Source organism: Scardinius erythrophthalmus, assembly GCF_964197995.2.
Source record: "Scardinius erythrophthalmus genome assembly, chromosome: 23".
NCBI lineage: Eukaryota > Metazoa > Chordata > Actinopteri > Cypriniformes > Leuciscidae > Scardinius > Scardinius erythrophthalmus.
This window is the reverse complement of record NC_138243.1, coordinates 3,015,769-3,039,863: the sequence shown is the minus strand read 5'-3', so window position 1 is coordinate 3,039,863 and position 24,095 is coordinate 3,015,769. Positions and strand designations below refer to the sequence as shown.

At 38.1% G+C, this 24,095-nt stretch overlaps 2 protein-coding genes across 4 annotated transcripts in view; one reads left to right on the top strand and one right to left on the bottom strand.

The window, feature by feature from the left end:
* Positions 1 to 1,173: 1,173 nt before the first annotated feature.
* Positions 1,174 to 3,595, top strand: cUnh5orf63 (chromosome Un C5orf63 homolog). The gene is made up of 4 exons (XM_081353747.1): positions 1,174 to 1,232; positions 2,119 to 2,198; positions 2,605 to 2,661; positions 2,792 to 3,595. The coding sequence occupies exons 2-4, from the start codon at positions 2,124 to 2,126 to the stop codon at positions 2,960 to 2,962; spliced, it is 303 nt and encodes a 100-aa protein (XP_081209873.1). The 5' UTR covers positions 1,174 to 1,232; positions 2,119 to 2,123; the 3' UTR covers positions 2,963 to 3,595.
* A 4,330-nt stretch (positions 3,596 to 7,925) lies between these two features.
* The window catches only part of lmnb1 (lamin B1), a 37,050-nt gene continuing 20,880 nt past the window's right edge, over positions 7,926 to 24,095 (bottom strand). For 2 of the 3 annotated variants that reach the window (XM_081354755.1, XM_081354754.1), the window contains exons 5-12: positions 17,485 to 17,655; positions 17,209 to 17,334; positions 16,274 to 16,494; positions 9,663 to 9,888; positions 9,461 to 9,565; positions 9,209 to 9,328; positions 9,019 to 9,120; positions 7,926 to 8,920 (exon numbers count right to left, since the gene is read on the bottom strand). In XM_081354755.1, the coding sequence (XP_081210881.1) occupies positions 8,879 to 8,920; positions 9,019 to 9,120; positions 9,209 to 9,328; positions 9,461 to 9,565; positions 9,663 to 9,888; positions 16,274 to 16,494; positions 17,209 to 17,334; positions 17,485 to 17,655 (1,113 nt within the window). In that variant the 3' untranslated portion in view covers positions 7,926 to 8,878. Of the gene's footprint in view, positions 8,921 to 9,018; positions 9,121 to 9,208; positions 9,329 to 9,437; positions 9,566 to 9,662; positions 9,889 to 16,273; positions 16,495 to 17,208; positions 17,335 to 17,484; positions 17,656 to 24,095 lie in introns of all 3 variants that reach the window. The other variant, XR_014029303.1, reaches the window with a different exon arrangement.

Below are 24,095 nucleotides of genomic sequence, written 5' to 3'. Positions count from 1 at the left end.
TTTTTTCATTCCATTTGACTTTATGAAGTAGCCTAACGGGCAAGTATAATAATTCAATCAAATATAAACAAAAGATTTTTATCACCATCAAATGAAAAACATTTTAGATTCTTCTAGATCTACATACATAGAAATACATCCATGCTGAAGATTTTTCTTTTTAAGAAATTTGAATTTAAAACCAGAGCGAGGTTCATTTTGTGTCAATTAAATGTAAATAACACCAAATAGTTCCTGAAAAATAATAAAGAAGAAAGAAAAAAACCTGCAGCACTTGGATCGCTCTATCTATCTATCTATCTATCTATCTATCTATCTATCTATCTATCTATCTATCTATCTATCTATCTATCTATCTATCTATCTATCTATCTATCTATCTATCTATCTATCTATCTATCTATCTATCTATCTATTGTTTATCTATCTAATGTGTTACATGTAACCTAAAAAATCTCAGTTGCTTGATCATTTTTACACACTCTCTATTATGTTTTTCTCAAACACATACAGCACAGAACAATTTTTACATGCAACATATTTCTAGAAAAAATGTAGGCTACTGTAAAAATACAAGTTTTGATCAACAAGTCATAAATTGTAGACAACACTTACTCTTTTATACATGTGCCAAAGCACTTGCAATTTACTTAAATCAATAAGAAATTCAAATCTGATGTGAACAAGAAATTAATTGTTCAGAGATCTGAACTTTTTGAGTAACACTTTACAATAAGGTTCATTAGTTAACATTAGTTAATGTATTTACTAACATGAATAACAATGAGCAATAGCCTACATTTGTTACAGAATTAATCTTTGTTAACGTTAGTTAATAAAAATAAAAATACAGCTGTTCATTGTTTGTTCATGTTAGTTCACAGTGCATTAACTAATGTTAACAAGATTTTAATAAAGTATTAGTAAATGTTGAAATTAACATTAACAAAGATTAATAAATGCTGTATAAGTGCAGTTCATTATTAGTTCATAACTAATGTAGTTAACTAATGAACCTTATTGTAAAGTTTTACCAAAAAAAAGTCTCATTTGAGAATTGATCTAAAGCGATTGAGAAAAACTGTAACAGGTTGTTTTTTTGTTTGTTTGTTTGTTTTTGCCTCACAATCCAGCCCAGTAGGAGGCGATGTGCGGCTTTTGGCAACCGCCATTAATCGAAGAAGAAGAAGAAGAAGAGAAGAAGGACACACTGAGCAGTTTCTGTTCTGTCGGTGAGAGTTTGTGAATAGCTGAGCTGTCAGATGATAATAAAAACAATAAATAAAAACAATCTAGCGGAAAATCTTGGAATTCCATAGGGAAGAATGACGAGCAGTGTTTATTTCCATAACCCGATGCTGAATCATCGGCTGTGCTCAGACCTGAGTGAGCTGTCAATCACACGGCGCCCGCACCGACACATTTACTCATCAGCACTGCTGACAGAAACAGTCGTGTTTCACAACTCTCTATTTAACATTCTGTCTATCTTCTATCAACATTATATCTAGTCTATTTAAAATGTTTGATAAACCATTAACAGCTTTTGGCATAACTGAAACAATTAAAAAACAAAATTCAAGAAACAGCCAGAAATAAAAAAGAAAGATACTGAAATGAGTAACACTTTACAATAAGCTCACTTACAATGAGTAATATATTTTTTACCAGACTCATTAAGCAAGCTATATTAATATTAGTTTAATTATTGACTAATGTTACAACCCTTTGATCTAAAACATGTATTAGTAAAATGTTGGGATTACTATTAACATTAATAAATGCTGTAAAAGTATTGCTACTTGTTAGTTAATGTTAATTAATTAAGCCTTATATCAAGTTTTACCCAGAAATCTAAGGTCTTGTTTTGGGCTTTCAGAAATTGTAATTAACCCTATAATGACCTGCATAAAATTACATGAAAACACATAAAGCATGTGTTAACTTGCTCCAAACTCATTATGAATACTCTATTGCTGAAAACTCCCCATAACTGACTGAGTTTACAGATGTGAGCTGGTTGTTCCAGTGGCGTCTGTGCGACTGGTCTCGTCTTTAACTGTGTGATGATGAATCTCAGGGTCATAATAACACTGGTGTTGATGGTGTCGTTCACAGTCACGATGCTCTCCAGTGTCTTCAGACGGCTCTGCAGCAGCTCTCACTCTCAGCGGCCCGTCCTCCTGCTCTTCACCAAGGTCAGGTGCTGTCCGTCACACACATATCATGTGTGTGTTGTTTGTGTATATTAGCCTACTTTTTCATTGCTTAACTTCATTCAGATGTGCTCTACCTGTGCTGAACTATCACATCTCACTGTAATAATGAGCTTCTGTCTTCAGGAGAACACACACTGAGGGATCTGGAGGAATCTTCATGTAGAAAGTTTCTTATTATAGAATACATGTGTACTTGAATGGCCATTAATATGTCCTCATCTCATCCATTCCCCTGGAGATTCTGTTAGAGCGCACGTGTGTGTGTGTGTCTGTCTAATGCTGTGAGCTCTGGTACTGCTGCACATGTTATTTAATGTAGGTCTTCCAAACTGCAATACGTTCACTCACGCATGCCTGACGTGATCAGATCTCTGTGTGTGTTCAGGACCCGTGTCCTCTGTGTGACGAAGCCAAAGCAGCCCTCGAGCCGTATAAACACCGGGTAAGACTCTAAGTCCTCGGTTTAATGTGTGTGTGTGTGTGTGTGTGTGTCTTCCCTGTTCCAGGTCCAGCTGCAGGAGGTGGACATCACTCTCCTCTGTCTAAAGTGTGTGTGTGTGTGTGTCTTCCAGGTCCAGCTGCAGGAGGTGGACATCACTCTCCCAGAGAACAGAGTCTGGTTCGACAGGTACAGATATCACATCCCCGTCTTTCATTTAAATGGACAGTTTCTGATGATGCACCGTGTGAACTCAACACTCCTGGAAAAGCGCCTGGATGAAGCCACTGCAACTGGACAATAATATCTGGAGATGTTATGCAGTTCATTTCCAATAAAGTCTTTGACATTAGTAATACCTCTCTGGTTGTAAAATGGGTGCCACCCTTCGGACGGCTGTGTCCTAGTAAGGCTGGATATCCGGCTGACACGTCATCAAGACTGAGTTTGTCTGTGGGGAGTTGATTGGATGGTTGTGGTTTGCTATTGGCTGATCTCATGTGAGTGACAGGCTATTGCCCCGCCCTCGTCATCAGAGAAGAAAAGAGATGCTGCAAGAGGAAGTTATTCTGATTGAAGATTACAGAGCACATGAGTTTAAAAAAAATTATGGATAAATCCTTTATAAGAAACAGTCACCATGAAATCAAATTTGACAGTTCTTATTTTTTATTGAATATAGCTGTAAGTTGAGAGCTTTAGATAAAGGGGTTTAAGTGAAAAATATCTAACCTGAATAAAAAATCTGCAACAACATAAACTTTTCATGATGATGCGTTTGATCACCCTTATGCAAACAATCGAGGAGTCTCCACATGAAAGACACATGACTGGCAGATCAGCGTCCAGCTTCATTTCAAACAGGATGAAATCAAATTAAATTGAATGTTGAGGATTTTAACTGTGACAACAAATAAAAAACAGATGAGCAAATGCTAAAGCTTGGGTTGCTGAATATTCGATCGCTTGCTTCAAAAGCACTCATTGTTAATGATATGATTTCAGATAATAACCTAGATGTGCTGTGTTTGACAGAAACCTGGCTAAAACCAAACGATTACATTACTTTAAATGAGTCCACCCCGCAAGATTACTGTTATAAACATGAACCTCGTCTGAAACGCAAAGGGGGTGGTGTTGCTGTAATTTATAGTAATATCTTCAGAATTACTGAGAAGTCTAGTTTCAAATATAATTCTTTTGAAGTGTTGGTGCTAAATTTAACAATATATAGTGTAAATTATAAATTGCGCTTGACATTTGTGCTGGCTACTGCATACAGGCCACCAGGGCACCATACAGACTTTATCAAAGGCGGTATCCTCACAACTATGTTCCCTTTTAGAAAGAAATTATATCTGCGAGGACACGGCATCAACGTTGATTCCGTGTGATAATATTAGATCTAGAGTATGATTATGACAATGAGTAGGTCCTGACACGTTTTGTCTAACTCCAATAGAGTTCAGAATGTCTTTAAATGCCAATCCCAATGCATCTTTTTCATTATCCACATGTATATTAAAATCACCAACAATTAGGAATTATCTGCAGCCAATACTAACTCTGATAGAAAGTCAGCAAATTCTTTGATAAAGTCTGTATGGTGCCCTGGTGGCCTGTTTACAGTAGTCAAGTGTGATTTATCATTTACACTAGAGTGTTATATTTAGCATCAACACTTAAAAAGAATTATATTCAAAACAAGACTTCTCAGTAATTCTGAAGATATTACTATAGATTACAGCAACTCCTCCCCCTTTGCCTTTTAGACCAGGTTCATGTTTATAACAGTAATCTTGGGGGGTGGACTCATTTAAAGTAATATAATCATCTGGTTTTAGCCAGGTTCTGTCAAACACAGCACATCTAGATTATAGTCTGTAATCATATCATTAAAGGAACCGTATGTAAGAAATGTATTTCAATTACAGTTTTTCCTCAGTCGCTTTGGTGCATTTCTCACATCACTATTTACATTTGCACAACAGTTAATGCAGTTCTCAAAACAATTAGTACAAACTGCAAAACCTAGTTGATAACCTGCAAAAGCGTGTCACTTGCTCAAAATGGATAGCTCATTCCTCAAAAGCAAGTATTTATGTCAATGAAAGTGTCAGTGTCATCAAGATGAAAAGTCCTGACACCATCGTTTATGAACAAGATAGTCAAATGGCTTAGTCATGTTTTCATTATGACAGTTTACTCTGTAAATGTTTTCCAATGATAAAAGTCAGATCTTGGTGACACTACCTGAAAATGCTCAATACAGCACTATATACTATTTGCACAGCCATTTGAAAAATACAGTAAAGTTACACATTACTGTATTTAGTGAGGTAACTGAGTACAAGACACTGAATATGTATGTTTCACATTTTTACTGCATATGCTCTTTGCAATTCTAATTTGTTCACAGCATTGTCCAAAAGAAAAAATACACCCTTATTTACAACAAACATAAACTCCCTTTGGGTAGAGCTGTGCACAACTGTACACAATATTGCAGTAGGCCTATATACTGTATTAGAACTGAACATACAACATACATAGTACTGTAATCATTCATGCACATCCAGACGTTCCTCATCAGTGAAAGCTGAGATTCACCTGAGAGAAATTGTTCAATTTAGGAGACATTTTCAGAAAAAAAAAAAAAAAAAAGATTTTAAAAAATGTGTAAAATTTGCTTGACAGATTTTGACAACTAGTTCAACATTTTTGTATGTGATGACTCAAGCAATGAAATGAGGACTATTCAGCATTCACAAGTATAGTTAATTTTGACTGACATGACAAGCAAATGATAATGTTATAAAACAGCAGAGAGTTGTATGAAAGCAATTGATGCATGTCCAAAAGCCTTTGCAATTTGTTGGAAGGAATGAGAAACTGCTACTGTGATGTGCACAAATGACTAAATGTTGTGGAGGCTGAACTAACTGTTGTGCAAATGTAAATAGTGATGTGAGATATGCACCAAAGCGACTGAGAAAAACTGTAATTATAAAATGGCCCTGATATGTCACTAGACATTAAGAAATCATGTTCATTTTAAATAATTATATCACTGACAACAGTAGTCCAGCCAGGATATTGCCATTTTAAAAGTGAAGTTGATGTTGTCATGTTGTGTTTTGGCCTGATGCGCCACCCTCCACCTATCTACTAATCACGCAGTCAGTAGTGTTTCGGCATCTGGGTTGGCAGCTCTGCTCTAGTTACCACAGCTGCAGCTACAAACGTGTCGGATAAAAAATGTCTAACGTTACGAAACCTAAAAGACATAATTACTTCGCAAAACATCTCTCATGAAGCATAAACATAATTAACAGAAAAAAAATAACTGTGTAGGACTCGTCACTTGCCATTGGAAGCTCCTTGTAGCGGCCTACGTTCCTGTTGGATCCTGCAGCCTAACTGGAGTCAGGGGGGAGGGGAAGGGGATACTCCGCTCTACAGTAATTTGAAAGTGATTGCAGTACCAGTTTTGGCCACAATCTTACATACGGTTCCTTTAACAATGAGTGCTTTTGAAGTAAGGGATCGAATATTCAGCAACCCAAGCTTTAGCATTTGCTCATCTGTATTATATCTGTTTTTTATTTGTTGAACATCGATTAAATTTTTACCCTTAGATGGGTTTTGACATTTTTTGTATTTCCTAATTCGGGGAACAGACACAGTCTCTATGTTGATATCTAGGTGAAAGAGGCTCTATGTGATGGGATTTATCTGACCTTGGTGACGCGAGGCCGCTAGCAGACGGTCGGTTTAGCCAGTCTGTCTGCTTCCTGACCTGAGCCCCAGTTTGTCATGTTTGAGCTCTAAGACTATGAGCCATATTACTAGAGAGAAGAGCAGCACCATCCCAGGAGGGATGAATACCATCTCTTTTCAACAGGTCAGGTCTGCCCCAAAAACTTTTCCAATTGTCTATGAACCCTATATTATTTTGCAGACACCACTTAGACAGACAGCCTTTGAGTGAGGACAATCTACTAAGTATCTCATCACTCCGGCAAATTAATAATATTCAACATATCCCAGGCTTTTTACAGAAAACATTCAAAAGTAACCCCCTATGTAAACGTTAACATTATCATAAGCAACTCATTTAATAAAACTTTTTCTCAGTAACTGTAACGGATTAAATTGCATAACTGTTACATGTAACTAGTTACTCCCCAACACTGTAGAAAGTAGTAGTAGCAGCAGCAGGAAGTAGTGTTTTCCAGTTAAAGTGGCCAACTGTCTTATTGTATGGAAGTAAAATAATGTCAAATGTTTTTGAAACAAAAAAGCCTGTTGAATTGCACTACTCGGAAAAAAATAGGCATTGCATTAACCATGCTTGCATTTTATTTTTAGGGCTTGCATTTTTATGGGCTGAAATTCAACATGGTTGAATATTTGAGCTGTGAATATTTCAATTAAAAACATTTTTAACACATTTCCATTATTAAAAATTCAATAATCCATATTCACCTTTTATATTTCACTTCCAAAATATTCAAACTGTTTAAAAATACAACCTACAATAACTGAAACACAATCATTTTCATTTTATGAATGAATGGCTTGCTCTAACTGTTGCTGGTCTTTGTCAACAACACACGCTTTTGCACCTCCTGCTGATGAGGTCGACTAACAGCAGATGGAGAGTATGCTCGGCAATCTACTGCTTTTCCTGCAGTTCCTGGATGTCAATGTTGAATTTACTGTCGAATTTGTGGAAGCGAATTTGCAAAGCGAAATAAAATGGACCAAAAATGCCTATTGAAAATTGTAGGTTGTATTTTTAAACAGTTTGAATATTTTGGAAGTAAAAAATGCAAAGCCCTAAAAATACAATGCATTAAAATGCAAGCATGGTTAATGCAATGCCTATTTTTTTCCAAGTAGTGCAATTCAACAGGCTTTTTTGTTTCAAAAACATTTGACATTATTTTACTTCCATACTTATTGCCTCAAAGCAATTTTTCAATTTTTTTTTTAAATTTGCGGTAATATAATATAATTACGAGATTTCAAATTGTAAAAAGTGCTCATGTTATCGTAATTCCAGCTTGTAAGCTGAGACTTTTCTGACAGCTCCTACTTGTACCACCTGACCGCTGCAGATTCATCTAGGCGTTGATAGTGGTGCCATAGAAATGCATAATTCCCAGTCAGAGAACAGCTCACAATAGTCTCTATGGCTTAGTTTTACTACTACATTTCACAGATGATTGCAATTACGGTAATGAAAGAGAACACCCTGAAAATACATTCAATCAACACTTTATTCAATCGTTTGTAATATAAAGGCTGCAGCAAAACAAAAAGCATGCAAGTGACAGGTTAAATCAATGTACGTGTAAGGCTAGTGTTTGTTAGATAATAGACAAAAGCAGTACAAAATACAACTTCAGCATCTTAGCTCTGACAACCTGATCTGTAAAAAAACTAAAAATACAGTACTGAATCTTGAGGTTTAATAGCTTGCACACTGATAACTGCTCATATCAGCAGGCAGTGTTTTCACCGCTGGACACTCTCCTCTATGGAGGAGACGAGCTGCACTCGAGTGAAAGAGATGAACGCTTCAGACACAAAACTGCAGCGCTTTAAGACTTGGCTGGTACATCACATCCCATAAACACCCGACAACTCGCATATAGAAAACATTCACTGATCCTACATTGGAGGAAAAAAAGTCACTTCTCATAAAAAAAAAAAATAATGTGAAAAATAATGACTGTTGGAATTGTTCAGTTGAAGAGCTGAAGAGGCGTTCAGGCCCATTGATCGTGTAGTGAATTACTCTCAAACAGCTGCTTTAAATACAATGACAAACTTCAACATTATTCAAACTAACATGCAAATGTGTCTACTGTCTGTAAGAACTTTACTAAAACTATTAGCCATTATAAAAAACTGTCTATAAAAAGACCTAAAATGCCATCTTATAAAATATAAACATGATAAAAAAAAAAGAAAAAGGGTTAGTCACAGAATCTGTTGTGGACGAGTTCAGAAAAGCGTCCTCAAACAACTCACACATGAAAAGAAAAGCATTTGGTTCATTCAATTTAAGCTGATAAACATTCACAAAAACAAACTGAAGTGAGAGATTTTACAAGTTAAAAAAATAAAAAAAAACTCTCACTCAGAAAATCGAGCACACAGGAAGCTTTATGGTGGTTAAACTGGCAGCTCTGATTGGCTGAAGTGTTGATCACATGACCAAACAGCCTCTCTTGGCAGCACGTGGATCTCCCTGTGAAAACATAGTGGAACACTGAGCAGAGCCTCACACACACGATGACGAGGAGGTTTGATGTGTGTAATGAAGATGATGTGTGCTTGATATCAGACCTGCTGGTGAAAGAAACGCTCCTCGATGACTTCAGCATCCTTCTCCTCCTCCTCTTCTTCCTCCACTGCAGTGTTGAACACTGTGGTCCTCACAGCCACTTCCTATAGGGACAGGGACACTTCAGAACACTGCCCACTGATGAACAATGCCTGGTTGAGCAGTAAGAGGTACACCTCAGGTGGGTCTCACCTCTCCGTCTGGGCTCAGCAGAAGCACTTTCATGTCCTCGCCGCTCCCCCATGAGCTCTGGCTCTTCCAGATCAGGTCAGCAGGAGGACTGGAGCTCACGCCAGCATTACACGCCCAGATCTGACCACATCAAAACAAGACCCAACAGCAGGTTCAGCAGAGTATGAAGGCATATGCTGACATTCCCCCTCAGACAGCCTGTCAGGTGACAGGCTTTACTCGTAATTACATCTATGAAGATGTGATGTGTACCGTCACTTTCTGTCCAGCCTTCAGGGTGTATTTAGCAGTGAATTTATACACCGCAGAAACATCACCGACAGTTCGAATCAGCTGAAATCCTGCCATGGGTTGATCCTGAAATATTCAGACAAAAACTTTCATTCAAGTTACTTCCAACTTCAACAATGTAGGAGCATTAAGTTATGAATGAGTTTGTGTGAGTCAAACGCACCTGCTCAGAGTTGTTGTGCAAGCGAATGAACTTCCCGTCCACGTCCAGCTCATCGATGCAGATGTTTCCAGTGGCAGATGCCGAGTGAGCGATGCTAACGCTGCTGCTAGCTTTGGACTCCTCCACGTCCACACGCTTCCTCTTCCCGCGTGTGGTGCGAACACTGCGACTGGAGGACGCCCGCGACACCGTCACTCGAGACGAGGGGCTGGGAGACAGCTTCAGCCTGACACAGGAGACGCGCTGTTAGCGTCAACTCAACATCAGCCGATAAGCTCAAGCTAATCAACATCCATGTATAGAAATAAACTAGCAGGTGAACAAGAACTTCTGCCAAGATAAGAGCTGAGGATGGTACCTCACCATACGACACAGAATACCATGATACAGCAATTCTGTGACAATCGATATATTGCTGACACATCACCATATCGGTCTTACTGTGAAAATAAAACGCCTGTGAAAAGGTTAAGTGCAGGTTCTCTTTATTCAAGTCCAAATGGTTAGAAAACAGCACAAAAAACGTTTCAGTCTGTAAATCAAATTGAACAATGAACAAAGTAAATTAAACATGTTACGCTTATACTTTTTAAAAGTTTAAACTTTTCTTTGTGTGTAAACTGACACATTTAACTGCTTATCGACTTGTTTTGTATAAACCTGGTACATTGAGATGTTCCCAGGTTTAAATAAAAGAGGTTGGTAAATTTTTAATGTACCAGGTTTATACAAAAGTCGATAAGCAGTTAAATGTGTCAGTTTACACACAAAGAAAAGTTTAAACTTTTCTTTGTGTGTAAACTGACACATTTAACTGCTTATCGACTTGTTTTGTATAAACCTGGTACATTAAAAATTTACCAACCTCTTTTATTTAAACCTGGGAACATCTCAGTGTTTCCCAGCAAATAAACCTGGGAATAGTGTTGTCAAAAATACTGACTTGGGTATTTAAAAAAAGAAATATTTAAAATGTGACGACACCAGCATTTCCCGCTAGCATCTCGATTGGACATTGTGTTCACACGCTCAACATATACGTCTGTGATTGGCTACAATTTATCAACGCTTCAAACACGTTGTAAATGAGGCTTTGTGCTTTTCAAGTGCTTGCACAAATGCACAGAGAGCGTTTGAAAGCAGGCGTCTCTCAGCGAATATTAGGGCTGGGTATTGCCACAAATTTCACAGTTCGATTCGATTTCGATTCACAAGCTTGCAATTCGATTCGATTTCGATTCGATTCGATTCAATATCGATTATTTTGGATATCAGGTACAATACATTGCAAATTTTCTCAAGGAAAACAAATCTCTTAACTAATGCTGTAAACCATGGGAGTCAGTTGTAGCCTATAGGCTTCATTATAGCCTACTATAATATTGAAGTTAAAAATTAACTGATTTGTATACAAACACTTAAAATACACTTTTTATTTTTATAACAATAAAGTTATATGAAATTATATAAAATTTTAAATGATGGCTGTCATAAAAAACTCCAGATTTATTCAAACATGCATTAAATATTGAAGAACATTAAAAATTATAATGAATATATAATATGGTGCATATATTTAACAAAATGCTCCTCTCTAGAGTTAACTTTTCTAGCTGACTAACGTTATGGTCACTGGATATGTTTTTTCTGAGGTAAATGTGACATCACATGACATTTACTAACGTCTTTGCACGGTTGAAACACTGATTGAGCGATTCCATGAGACATGATACGGACTTCGATAAGTTGTACTCTCTTTTAACACACTTTCAGATGCTCATTCATGTTTATTTCGCACTGTAACTGGTATTATTAAGGCGGAAGAGTTGCTTCTGTTGCTTCTCTTGAGCTGAGCTGCGTCGGAGCGATCTCACGCCACAGCGCCAAAACGGTAATTATGTTTTTGAATTTCGTAAGAAAATGGACGTTATTTGAAATCTGAGACTTTGTTTCATATCAATAATAACAAAGCACAAAGATTATTGAGATTTATTGGATGAGATGTGCGCAACAATGATCCATTCATTCATCAACTGAAAACAGGATGACTAATCGATTCTTGGGATTTAAGAATCGATATTGTTTAATAAAAATGAGAATCGATTAAAATCGAGAAATCGATATTTTTTACCCAGCCCTAGCGAATATATATTAGGGAATCTGCTGAGAGACTGCTTTCTAACTGTCCTGTGTGTATCTGTGTAAGCACTCGTTGAAGAGTGTCAGAGATGACCATTTACAACATGTTTGTCTTATCAATGGTATAAAAGCCGATGTGCCAGACTTTGGGGCATCTATTATTTTACTCGCATGTTAAAAACCTCTTTTTCTTAGGCTAGTTAACTTAATGTTCACGTTTCCCTCATTCATGTGTTGAGTGCCACCTCGAGGAGCCATAAAGTAGCGATGCTGGGAGCAGAGAAATCTAGTGAGAGCACCTTATTTTATTCATTAAAATATCGATATTTGGCGCCAGCGTATCGATTCTCTTATTGCACGGAGAAGGACAACGATATATCGGCCTATCGATACCCATGGAGACCAACTATTAACCTTAGTTTAGACCAGGGGTTTTCAAAGTGTGGGGCACGCCAGAGCATGCCAGGGGAGGCCCGGACAGTGGTAAAAATTATAGTCTAATAATTAGTTTAAATTAATAAATTTAAAAAGTTAAAGTTAAGTTTATTCTGAAAATAAGGCCTTATTTACACTACAGGTCTTGATGCCCAATTTACCCTCCGTTTACATGTTCTTTCAACTTTATCCGATTCATGCGTTTACACTTGCCATACTATCTGAAACATTGCGCATGCTTAAAGGGTTAAATCCTCTTGCACAGATGGACGAACGTGAATTCGCGAAATATGCTTGATGCTAGCTCTGCGATATATATGCAAAGTTCGCTAAACACCATCATGATTGAGGCGGAGGAGAATGAAAAGGGCCATCATAGCAGCCCGCGCATGTGCTTCAGTTATTGTGTGCAAGAGAGATCTTAGGACTGGCGGGAGCATATTGTGGCGGGCTTTAATGAGGAGCAGTGGGTCCGAAGTTTTAGGATGAGCAAGCCAACCTTTGATATGTTGTGTCAACGTGTGTCCACATTCCTCTCCTACAACGTTTCGTTGGGCCATCCGTCCCTTTGCAGATGTGCGTTGGGGTTGCTCTTGTCATTAAACCGCGGAGACGTAACGCCTCAGAAAATCCGATCTGCCTGTTCACATGACAGTCGCATTGGCACAGATCCAATTTATATCCACATACGAACAGTGGCGTTTTCTTGCGGAGGCCAAGGGAAGCCAGGCTTCCTCACTTTTTCAGAATATAATCGTCATTTAATAAACACTTTTGTTTTCACAGTTTACGTAATCCTTCTGTCATCTCATCGTCTCTCTTCATTCATTACTGAGTGTTTTATGATGTGTAAAACAGCGCCCCTATAAAAGTGACATGGTGAATGAGCGTTGAAAACATGGTACTGCACCCTGTGTCTGTGAGGAGGCCAGGCTGAGTTGGCATCCCTTGATAGAAAAAAAAAAGAATGATTAACCAATCAGGTGACGCTATTGTCATGACACTGCTCCCCTGTGATTGGTCAGGACAGTGTCAAGGGAAGCCATGAACTTGTTGGCATCAGGCCAATCACATCACGTTATCATCGTCAATGAATGAATGAATGAAATAGCGGAAGATTTGTGGTTTTGTGCCCATCTTTTTAATTCCTTTATTTATTGACCATACACTCAAAACAAAACAAAGACACATTTAAATGTAAGCCTTACAAACAACCTTTTCACACGTAAGTTTTTCAAGGCGACCGTTATTGATCGTAGTATCACTTTATGGTTCCCATGGAGACGCGTCTTTCATTGCTTGTCACACCGCAGGCACAATAGCGCTGAATGATCAGCTTTTATTTCCTTTTTTTATTCAAAATTTCACAAATTTATTAGCTATAGCAGGATATATCTGATATTCCGATTGTCAAATATGTGCAAGAGGATGTGTTTTGTTGTTCAAACACCTTTATAACAATCGCGTTAGTTGAGCTGTATGCGCAACATATTTTAGGTATCTACGTGCTCAAAGTGTTGGATTGTAACAAGCATAAGTCCCGGTAAGATGATGCTGGGCGCTCTAATAGTTCATCCAAATAGCAACATATAAATGGTAACGTATGATTTTCTGCCCCAATCCCTTAAAACACACAGCTTAGAGGTTATGTCTTAATTGGCTTCCTCAGAAATTTTCCCCACGCCACGCCACTGCATACGAATGAGGCCTGAAACTGATCCCGAAATATCCGAATGCATGCGGTTTTCTCCTGTTTACACGGTCATAGAACGCATCCGATCTGTGTCACTTATGAGCAAAATAAATAAATAAAATAAAAAATTCGGAATTGGGTCACATTTCACTGACAGTGTAAACGAGGTTTAACTGCACATTTCAGCACTTTTCATGTTAACACAACGATAAAAGTGAGGAGTTAACCCTTTAGGCGCCAGAGGTTTTTTCTTAAACCGTTCGATTTTGACATCTTCATTTCAAAAGGCTATATCTTAAGTGATAAAAGATAGAGACTTTCTGTAAATTAGAGAAATATTAAGGATGACCCAAAGTTTATGTAGGGATTAAATTTTCCCATCTAATTTGCATATTATGACGTCATATGGTGGCGGCGATCTTGGATTATAGAATTTTCATGAAAAGTCACGTTTAAATGATAAAATGCAGCACTTATTTCCCCCCAAAATGTCCCTCACCTTCTGTATGCTATATTGCACAATACTGAATGCTCAGGTAAATAGTAAGTAGTAAACAAACTGTGTAAATCATTACTAATAAATGGTAGAAACAAACCGAATGCATGTAGCGGTTGGCCTTTTGCTGTAGAGATTTTCCATTTACTACATAGGCACTTTCATTCCATGTATGGGGCACATATATATTATTCATATGACACACAAAGCCGGCATTCCCATCAGCTTGCGATAGACTATGCATAATAGCCCCTCTGCCCCGTGTCACACACGAGCAGCGCGGGCGCGGCCAGATCTGCCTCACGCGCGCGCCGAGTGTGCACAGCTCAGGCTACTGTCATTGTCATTGCGACTCCCCACCCTGCCTCCACATTACCCCCTAACTGTCCTATGGATACTTCCACCTCGTCTAACATACCCGTCTCCACCACAATACTGTCGCCGCGATTGCAGAGAGGCACACGGTCAGAAGACAAAGCTGGCTAGCGCGGTAAAAATCTCCCGCCTCGTACCCCACAACACAAACAAGCCTGCTAACTTTGCGATGAACACTCCGACCCCGGGAAACATTGTTCCCACCACTGACATTGGGCAAAGGTTTCACCGTTTGTGCTTGGTATAGGGCTACTTTCACTTTCAGAATCACCGTCATCATCAGAGTCCGCGAATAGAAGACCCAACACTTCATTGCGGGAAAGCTTTATTGATGCCATTAGATAATAATAATAATAATAATAATAATAATAATAATAATCTAATGCAAATACTCGCTGACGTTGACAATATTGCTCTGATAAAATGGCTCACTCGCACACTAGCTCCGCTTTTGTTCGCACTGATTCAATGCGCTCTAAGCTCGAAGATTTTGTATAGAAGCATGACTTTTTTTTTAGTCTGGGATGAAGTATGACATGTCTGCAATCTAGTGGAGGGGAGGTCGAACGAAATTTGACACCCTATTTGACAAAATCGGCCGTTTTATTCAGTGCAGCATCTTGTCAAGTAAACTCGACCGTGGCGCCTAGAGGGTTAAGAGTCTGACATTGCGCTGTGTGTGTTTTTTTTTTATGGGGGGCGCCATTGGGTAAGTTGTGTCAAAAGGGATGCCCACTGTCTTATTACTTGGTCTAAACCAGGGGTTTTCAAAGTCTATCTTTTTTTTTGTTAATATTTATTTATTTATTTAAAAGAACCGTTCTGGTCCTCAATGGTGATTGGTCAATAGCAGTGTTTTATTTACAAAAAGCCCAGCTTATGACCACTTCACTGACCAGATATGTGTTCATCACTGTGCAACACCCTTAATCAATATACTGCCAACACTGTTCACATGCGGGAGATCTGGCGATGTATCTGAAGTGTAGCTTATTTAAGTTTCCTGGTTCTTGTATGGTACTGTATGTTAATTACTGTTTAATGACGCTCCTTGAATCTTAAGGCCAATTAACACAAAACCGACAGAACATCACTTTTCAGACATTCCTCGACCTGAAAAGGGCCGATTCAGCGGGTTCAGTCAGCGACAAGCTCTGACGGACACACTGATCCGACAAACCCCACGGAGTGCCTGTTGCCGTCTGGCGAGTGCAGTGTGAACTGGTCACTGTCAGTGTGGACGGTTTAAACTGGTCTGGTTTAAACTAAAATGGTACAAAAAAAACCCGAACATTTTCTTCCAGATATGCAGATGTATGTGTGTGAGAAAACATTTGGTGTAAAAAAAACACTCTTGCTATTAACAGTCACTATGATCTGGTGGCTCATGCTGACAGACTGTTCTTGATGATTTTAACATTCATTACTGTTGCCCATATACTGTATCTGCATGAGCAGTGTTGGCGTATTCACCTCTCCTCCTCTCCCTCCAGCATCTTCCTGTAAGCGTTGATCTCCATGTCAAGCGCCAGTTTGACGTCCAGGAGCTGCTCGTACTCATTCAGCTGTTGCTGCATCTTGGCCCTGATCTCAGCAATCTCACACTCCTTCTCTGCCAGTAACCGGCGGCTCACATCTTTCTCTCGGCTCAGAGCCGCTTCCAGCTCACTGATGTGATCCTGCCACGCACGTGCCTGTTCAAGACAAACAAAACAGCAAGGTAATCAAAACTAACTGCACATCAAATAGGAACTTGATTATGATTACTTAAAGGAATAGTTCACCCAAAATGAAAAATCCTTTATCATTTACTCAACCTTGTGACACTTTCTGTGGAAACCAAACAGAACTGCCAGTAGAAACCAAATGCTGGAAACCAAACAGTTTCGGTTCACACTGACTTTGACTATTTTTTTTGACCCAACAATGGAAGTCAATGGGAATCAAAACTGGTAACCAATATTCTTTTTATATGTGTTTGTCCATAGAAATGTGTTATTCACTACTGTAAAGTGACACTGGTAGACAATCAAATTCGCTTTATTATTTTCATTATCAAGTATAATCGATTTTATCAATCAGTTGTTGCAGCTCTGACTATAATATATCCAAAGAGTAATTTAAATCATGTTCAGTTTCACTTCAACAGCACAGCGTGTGCAAACTCTGTAACAGGATGTTAAGTATAGCTAGAGTAACAGTGCGGGTCTCTCATCAATCACAAATGTCACTTCCTGAAGACTGTCAGACAGGATTAAACAAAATCGAGTTTAGAGAGTGAACAAGCACTATAACAAGTGAACACAAGGTATAATGATGAGCAACAACTTGACTTTGGTCTCCAATCATGTGGGAAAGTGTCTGAATATAGAGCAGATGAAGCTGGTGTGGTCGGGTCAGACGCATACCTCTTTCTGCAGGTTAGAGAGCTGAGCGGCCAGACTCTCGACTCTCAGTGTGGACTCGCGCAGCTCCTCACGGGCCAAATTGGCTGAAGAGCTGTTCATCTCGGACGACAGACGCACGTTCTCCAGCTGAAAAACACTCAGAGCTCTCAGAGAAAGGCAAAGAGGAACTAAACAAGCTTTCAGAGGAAGTCAGAAACTTGAGGAAGCGCTTCTTCACACGTGCAGAGATGTCACAAGACATCTGTTTGGACGTGCTATTGAACTGCCTGCGATCACCTTGGCCACGTATGTCTGTTCCATCTCCTCCTTGTAGAGTTTAATTTGCTCGTCATGTTGTTGTCTCATGTCTGCAAATGCCTGAGCCAGTTTAAAGTCGAACTCCATCTGCCGGCCCGAGTCCACCTCCACCAGACGGGTCTCGTGTCTGTGGCGCGTGTCCTTGATCTCCTGTCAACAATCACACAAATATCAGCTGCAGTTCAAAGCACTTCACTGGGAAATATTCTGTTCAGTTAATAGATGAAAATAACTGATTGCGCTCTCTTCCCTGTGACCATTTCAAAAATGAAACTGCATGTCTGCAAAAAATTCTCATGTATTAAATATTAAATCTATTAGCAGCTAAAACTTAAAACCGGGCCTTAAAGTGAGTCATTCCAGTCACATACTCTGTTGCACGTACACTAGTTTTCATTTTGAAAAACACTTTTATTCAGTAAGCATTAAATTGATCAATAGTGACAGTCAATACATGTTACAATAGACTTGCATTTAAAAAAAAATCCTGTTCTTCTGAACGGTCTATTCAAAGAACAAACAACAGTTTTCAACTGTGATAAGAAAATATTACTTCACCAAATCAGCATATTAAGGCCTGTTCAAACCAAGATGAATATTCAGTGCAATAAATATTAAAAAAATTGAATGAACGGCTGTTAATGCGTCTGTTCAGAGTCAGACCGAGACAAAAATACGCATGTCAATAGGACAGAGGTGTTATGATCTTTCATCCATCACACTGCAAAGTAAAATGTCACTTGCGACCAAAAGTCTAAATCAATCCTATTGTTGGTCCAATGCACAGTTACATAAAACCACAAATACTTTGCTAGTGACGAAACACACTCTGTAGTAGTTTGTCTGTTTAGGGCTAATGTAGAAACATGGTGACGCAAAATGGCTATTTCAATGTAAGGGGACCGGCAGAGTGTGTAGATAGAAACGGCTCATTCCAAGGTAATAAAAACATAATGTAAGGCCTTTATACACTCACGGTTCGGTTCGATTACGATTATCATGTCATCGATTCAGTTCAATTCGATATCACGATGCACCGCATCCTCAATTTTTAATTTTACTTCAAAAGTGATGTGTGCATGCGTGTCTGTGCGTGTGCTCGCCTGTTCGGGAAGTTGCAGTGACATTCCAGACAGTTTAAGTTTCAAGGGAGTAAAGCTTGTTTATGCCATTAAGAAAAGGAAAAATCTGACAAATACATTTTGTTTTAAAGAAATGTTCATTTAAAAGCAGCGCTCATTAATCAGTGTATTATGTTACCATTAAAGATGCGCGCATCAACCGTCGGCGAATCCGATGTTGAAGGTGACGATCATCCATTTATAATCACGCGTAACAGTGTGGATACTTAAATCAGAGAAAATTATTGGGGCAGGTGGATTATTTTTGGCTGCGGATTCGGCGTTGGAGCTCATCAGCTTACTCCAAAGCAGTCAGACTCTGCCAGGCGTTAACAGCTCGGGGTGAAAAGTTAGTGGTATTACCTCCAGCATATTCTATTTGTGCGTGACATGAGCGCACACAGCGCGTGTCTTCTGCAGGTCGTGCTTATCAGGTTGTTCATAAGCCGAAATGTGCCCAGATGTAGGCTTTTAAAGTACTGTAGTTGGAGCATTTTTAATTTTCTCACACTCGCGTCTCACCTCCCTCTGCCATTGTATGCTACCGCGACAAATGACGTCAGAAAAGCGTCAGTACATTATAATCGGTTATGGTCTATTACTGAACCGATACCAAATCGTCCTCATCTGCATCGCAGAAACGATTAATTTCGACACCCCTACTGCACTGACACCATTAACCCTCAGGGGTCTGAGATCACGCCGGCGTGATCTGCTCGATTTTTTTCCTTATGAGTTGATTGAGACCCGAAATTCTCTTTTGACTTTGATTTTACAAAACAAGTTTCATACATCAATCGATTCTGTTAAATGTGTATTATTTTTGTGTATACTCACAATAAAAACAAAGTGTTGTGCTTTTGGCCAAATAAAGAAAAATAAACACGAAGCAAGTTCTTCCTTCTCTGTGTCCGTGTAGTCCATTCTGAAACGCGTCCGAAAATGAACTGTAGCTTAGCGAATACTCAGTCAAACAGGCATTCAGACACACAGGCATGAAGCTTGAATTCTCTTCTTTTTAATGAAGTAATTTATATAAAAAACAAATATTCTCATCTTGTGAAATCTGTATTAAAAGAGAGCGATTCCAGTCGAGCTAATTAAAGCTCATTCAAATGTAATGTGACTCCGCCCACGGAGAGCGCGTGCTATTCAAACGCAAATGGCTGAGGTAATCCACGCAATCCTGTGAACGCCCCTATCATCAGCACAAGAAAACCAAAACACCAGTTTATTCAGAACATTACTTGTTTACAACGCAGCGCTGTGAGGAATAATGACGAATACGAGGAATACAAGCTGAGGAATAATAGTAAGTTTTTCCTTCTCGGGTTTCTGTTTATGAATGAATGAAGGCATAGATGCGCGCTGTTTACCACAGCTGGCAAAAAACAATATTACGTGACAGTTGACTTTCAAACATTCACAGATACCTCAAAACATAAATTACAAATCCTTTCTTTAAAACGAATTTCGTTTTGTATCAATTGTATCTTAATTTTAATAATTTTTTCATTAACAAAATTCCTGGATTTAAAGTAAAGGCTAGCAATCACAACATAAGGTGCTTGAACTGGAGATCATCAACCAGACCGTAGCCTACTCGCCTCACATGTCTAAAAAATGTGAAATATATTTACATTTACAGCTGGTTCTAAACAAAACCATCCAAAACAAAAAAACTATGTAGCCTAATAAATGCGCGTTTCTCCGGTGCGTTCACAAGCCTACTGCGAAGATCGCGAGTCAATAGCCTATCGTTTTTTTTTATTTTATTTTTTTTTATTTATTGCACAAGTCATACATAAAGTCATTCATTCATTCATTCATTCATTCATTATTACATGCATGAACGAATAAAAGAATAGAAAAAAAGGAACATGGAGAAGAAAATCTTATGATACCTGTCGCTTATTTGTGCACATCAGAAAAAATAAAGAAAAAACAGCTACTTTATAAATGGATCAACCCCAATCCTCACCCCAAACACCAAATATGTTCAGTAATACCTATCTTTACACTTAATTATCATCATTTTAAGCGTGTGTAAGCGTATTTCATGAAAACAATGTTACAGTCAGGTGAAATATGAAAGACAACATTTTGTTTAGTAGATTTGGGTACAGTTTTTACTGTAGAATATACTGCCTCGTCAAATAAGCTTTTGTTTAGCAATTTCTATATATAAAATAGCCTACTATTTTTGTCAAAAATAAAGTCATCAACTAAGATGTTAGCTGTTCCAATGTTGGCTATATTCAAAGTAATGAATACAGATAAAATGTAGGCCTATAATCTTTTTTTTACAAAGAAAGTACACTTGAAATATTGTTGAAATTGTAATTATTGTTGTAATTGTAACCTTTTTAATAAAATAGCAAAACATATTTACAAGATAGATGTAAGCAAAATCTTAAATGGTCCTTGCATTGTGGCTCAGTCAGTTGTCACACCTGAGTGAATGGCTCATCATTATGCAGAGTGGGTGGTAATTCAGGTGAAAACCACTCCTCGTTCACGCCCCCCTCGCATATTGGCTTTCCAAGCAAAACCTGTTTTACATCAATTTAAATCAATGTATGGTTTTATGTGAACGATAAAGCAAGACTATTTTCACATAATTTTGAAGAAAAAACTATAGGCGATGATATCCTTTAGTCAAAAGTCTTATTGCCACATATTTAGTATGTGTTTTGTGGCCTTATTTCTGCAACTTTCATTTTTATTTTTTCCAATAACCACGCATAAACATTATTCTCTTAAAAATTCAAACATATACATGCATGTTGATCAGATATTTTGGTAGCCCTGTTTGTGCTATATAGAGTGAATTTACACCTTTGCCATTAACATGTTTATAAATAACTGAAAAAAGCACAAATGTCAGAGCATGTCAGAACACCTCCAGTGCCCAGAAAACAGCTCAGACTCCAGAGGGTTAAATGAGAACTGAACAATGACATCACTTTTCTCCAGATAGATGGATAGAGATAGATACAACAAAAATGAACCATCACTGAACTTAAGCTGAAACTGTGACGCCATTTTCTTCTGGAAACAAACTTTGTTGCATTATTTTCCTGTTAGCGCTGTAAAGCTGCTTTGAAACAATCTGTAATGTAAAAGCGCTATATAAATAAAGGTGACTTGACTAGTGGAAAATTCAGCAGCAAAAGTTACTCTAGAAAAATCATGAGTACACAATAACTATTAAATCTAAACATTTATTGCTATTTTTTTTGTGGAGATGGAGAACAAATAAAAGTGAATAGGACAGAAGAAAAGCTATTAATAATCTTTCACTGCACAAAAGTATTATAATATGAAAGGCTCCAATACAGAGCGGGCACAAAGCGTTAATAGAGCTGCACGATTCTGGCTAAAATGAGAATCACAATTTTTTTTTTTGCTTGGAATCAAGATCACGATTCTCTCACGATTCTGAAAAGCTTTATTATTTTAAAGATCTACAAATCCTGAACATTAGGTAACCAAACAAGATAGAAACAAAAGACAATACTCTCGCTTAAGTCAAATTTAAATAAATGCAGTAAACAAAAAGAATGTAATATTTAAATAAATAAAAAAATGACAATTAAACATTGACAACATTCAAAGGTATGACGCCAGACTAGACCTATTAAAGATTCTTTTAAAGAACCTATTAAAGATTCTTGATTGAGCAGTTTTGTTTTTAACCATCTCATACTGTAGTTTAAGATGAGTGTTTAATTAAGATAAGTTTATAATAACTTTGCTTTTCATTTATTACTTAAAGCTCAGTTGAAGTTTTTCGATAGCTACCACATTAAAAACTACTAGCCTAACTGATAAAGTTCACACATTTTTTAAAACAAGTGAACAGTCAGTAATAAAATAAGAACAAATACACAAATTACAAGCAGAGATGAATACTAAATAAAGTTCACAAAGTCTAACAGTATATTCAGGTACAGAAATTAAACTTAAATGTAAAATAACACTATTTGTCACTGTATAAATTAAATATAGTTTAATCTTTGTTAAAGCTGTATTTTATTGTTTTATTTATATCAATGACACGGAAAACAGTATACAGGGTATCTGCACATTTTTGATCAACAAATTTAATGACTTTTAAGACCTTTTTAAGACCTTCAAGAATAAAAATTAAGACCATTACCATGGAAAAAATATATATATATATAAAAATGACACTCTAGGGTGTTCAGGTTAACAAAGCACATTTGTATTTGAGCAACAGTGCAAATAGTCTTAATAGCCTTTGGTGGTCCAATTCATGCTTTCGTCAAACATGACAACGAAGCTGCCTTGATTCACACTTGACAGAAGTCCCCTTTTTATGTACTGAACAAGTCCAAATCGAGTAAGAGAAGAGGTTTTGTCCCTGCCACAACTAAATGTTTTTGCACATTCCTCAGGGAACATTGCCCTGAAGTGCTTATGTCTTCGTTGGATGTATAGGAGTGATGTCGGCTAACCGTGTGCAAAACCCACAGCATTTCAGCCTTCAGTGTATTAGTTGGGGAGAATGTAAAATGGTGCCCCAAAGACACCAACGCGGCTGTAATGTTAGCCTCAGGTCCGTAGCCTAGCCATCATTTCAAAAGTGAGGGGGACAGAATAACTACCAATTCTTTTTTCAGGCTTGTTGACAGGTTTTTCCTTAAAGGTGCTGTATGTAGTTTTTAGCGGCCTCTAGCGGTGATGTTTCAGATTGCAACCAATAAGTTTACAAGCGCGTGCTCTTACGCGTGCTCGAATTTATGAGCGAGCACTGTGGGAACCGGCCAGACTGAGACGCAACCGGACGTAACACACAAAGCATCCCACAACATGCTGGAAACTCAGGTAAACTCCCACTCCAACGTTAAAATAATAGGCTACTTTTATCAGCTTGACGTTGAACTAATGCTCCATACTCGTACCATGATAAGTATGGATCCTATCAACCGTGCCGAATTTTGCTAAGTGCAAGCACTACTTCACATTTTCTTCAGGAAATGTACATTCTAGGTTTGTAGATAAGGTTTCTCCATTATTCAAATGCCCTGCCGATGTTGATCCGTGTTTTTTACCCGAAGTTCATCCGATTCACGTCTGGCCTTACGAGCTTCAGCAGAAAAAACGTTTTTTGTTGTTTTTTATCAATATGTGGAGTTTGTGTTGGAGTCTGTGTTTTGCTGGGCGCAGGTCGTTTCTTAGTGTTATCAGACATGTCATACGTTGCATAAGTCATAAGTCCATGTCATAAGTTGCAGTGTCGTCGCTGTTGAGTGCAAAGTCAGTAGGCTAGACGAGGCGAGAGGCTCTGGAGCGCGCGTGCAGGTGACGTCACTGGCGGTAAATCTGACCCGGGACCTTCACATAAAAATAAGAATACTTGCTTTCAGAGGTAATAGCAAAACCCGCAAAGTGGATAATTTTAATGTGAGATTACAACCCCTTCACACACAGGCAATAAAAAAA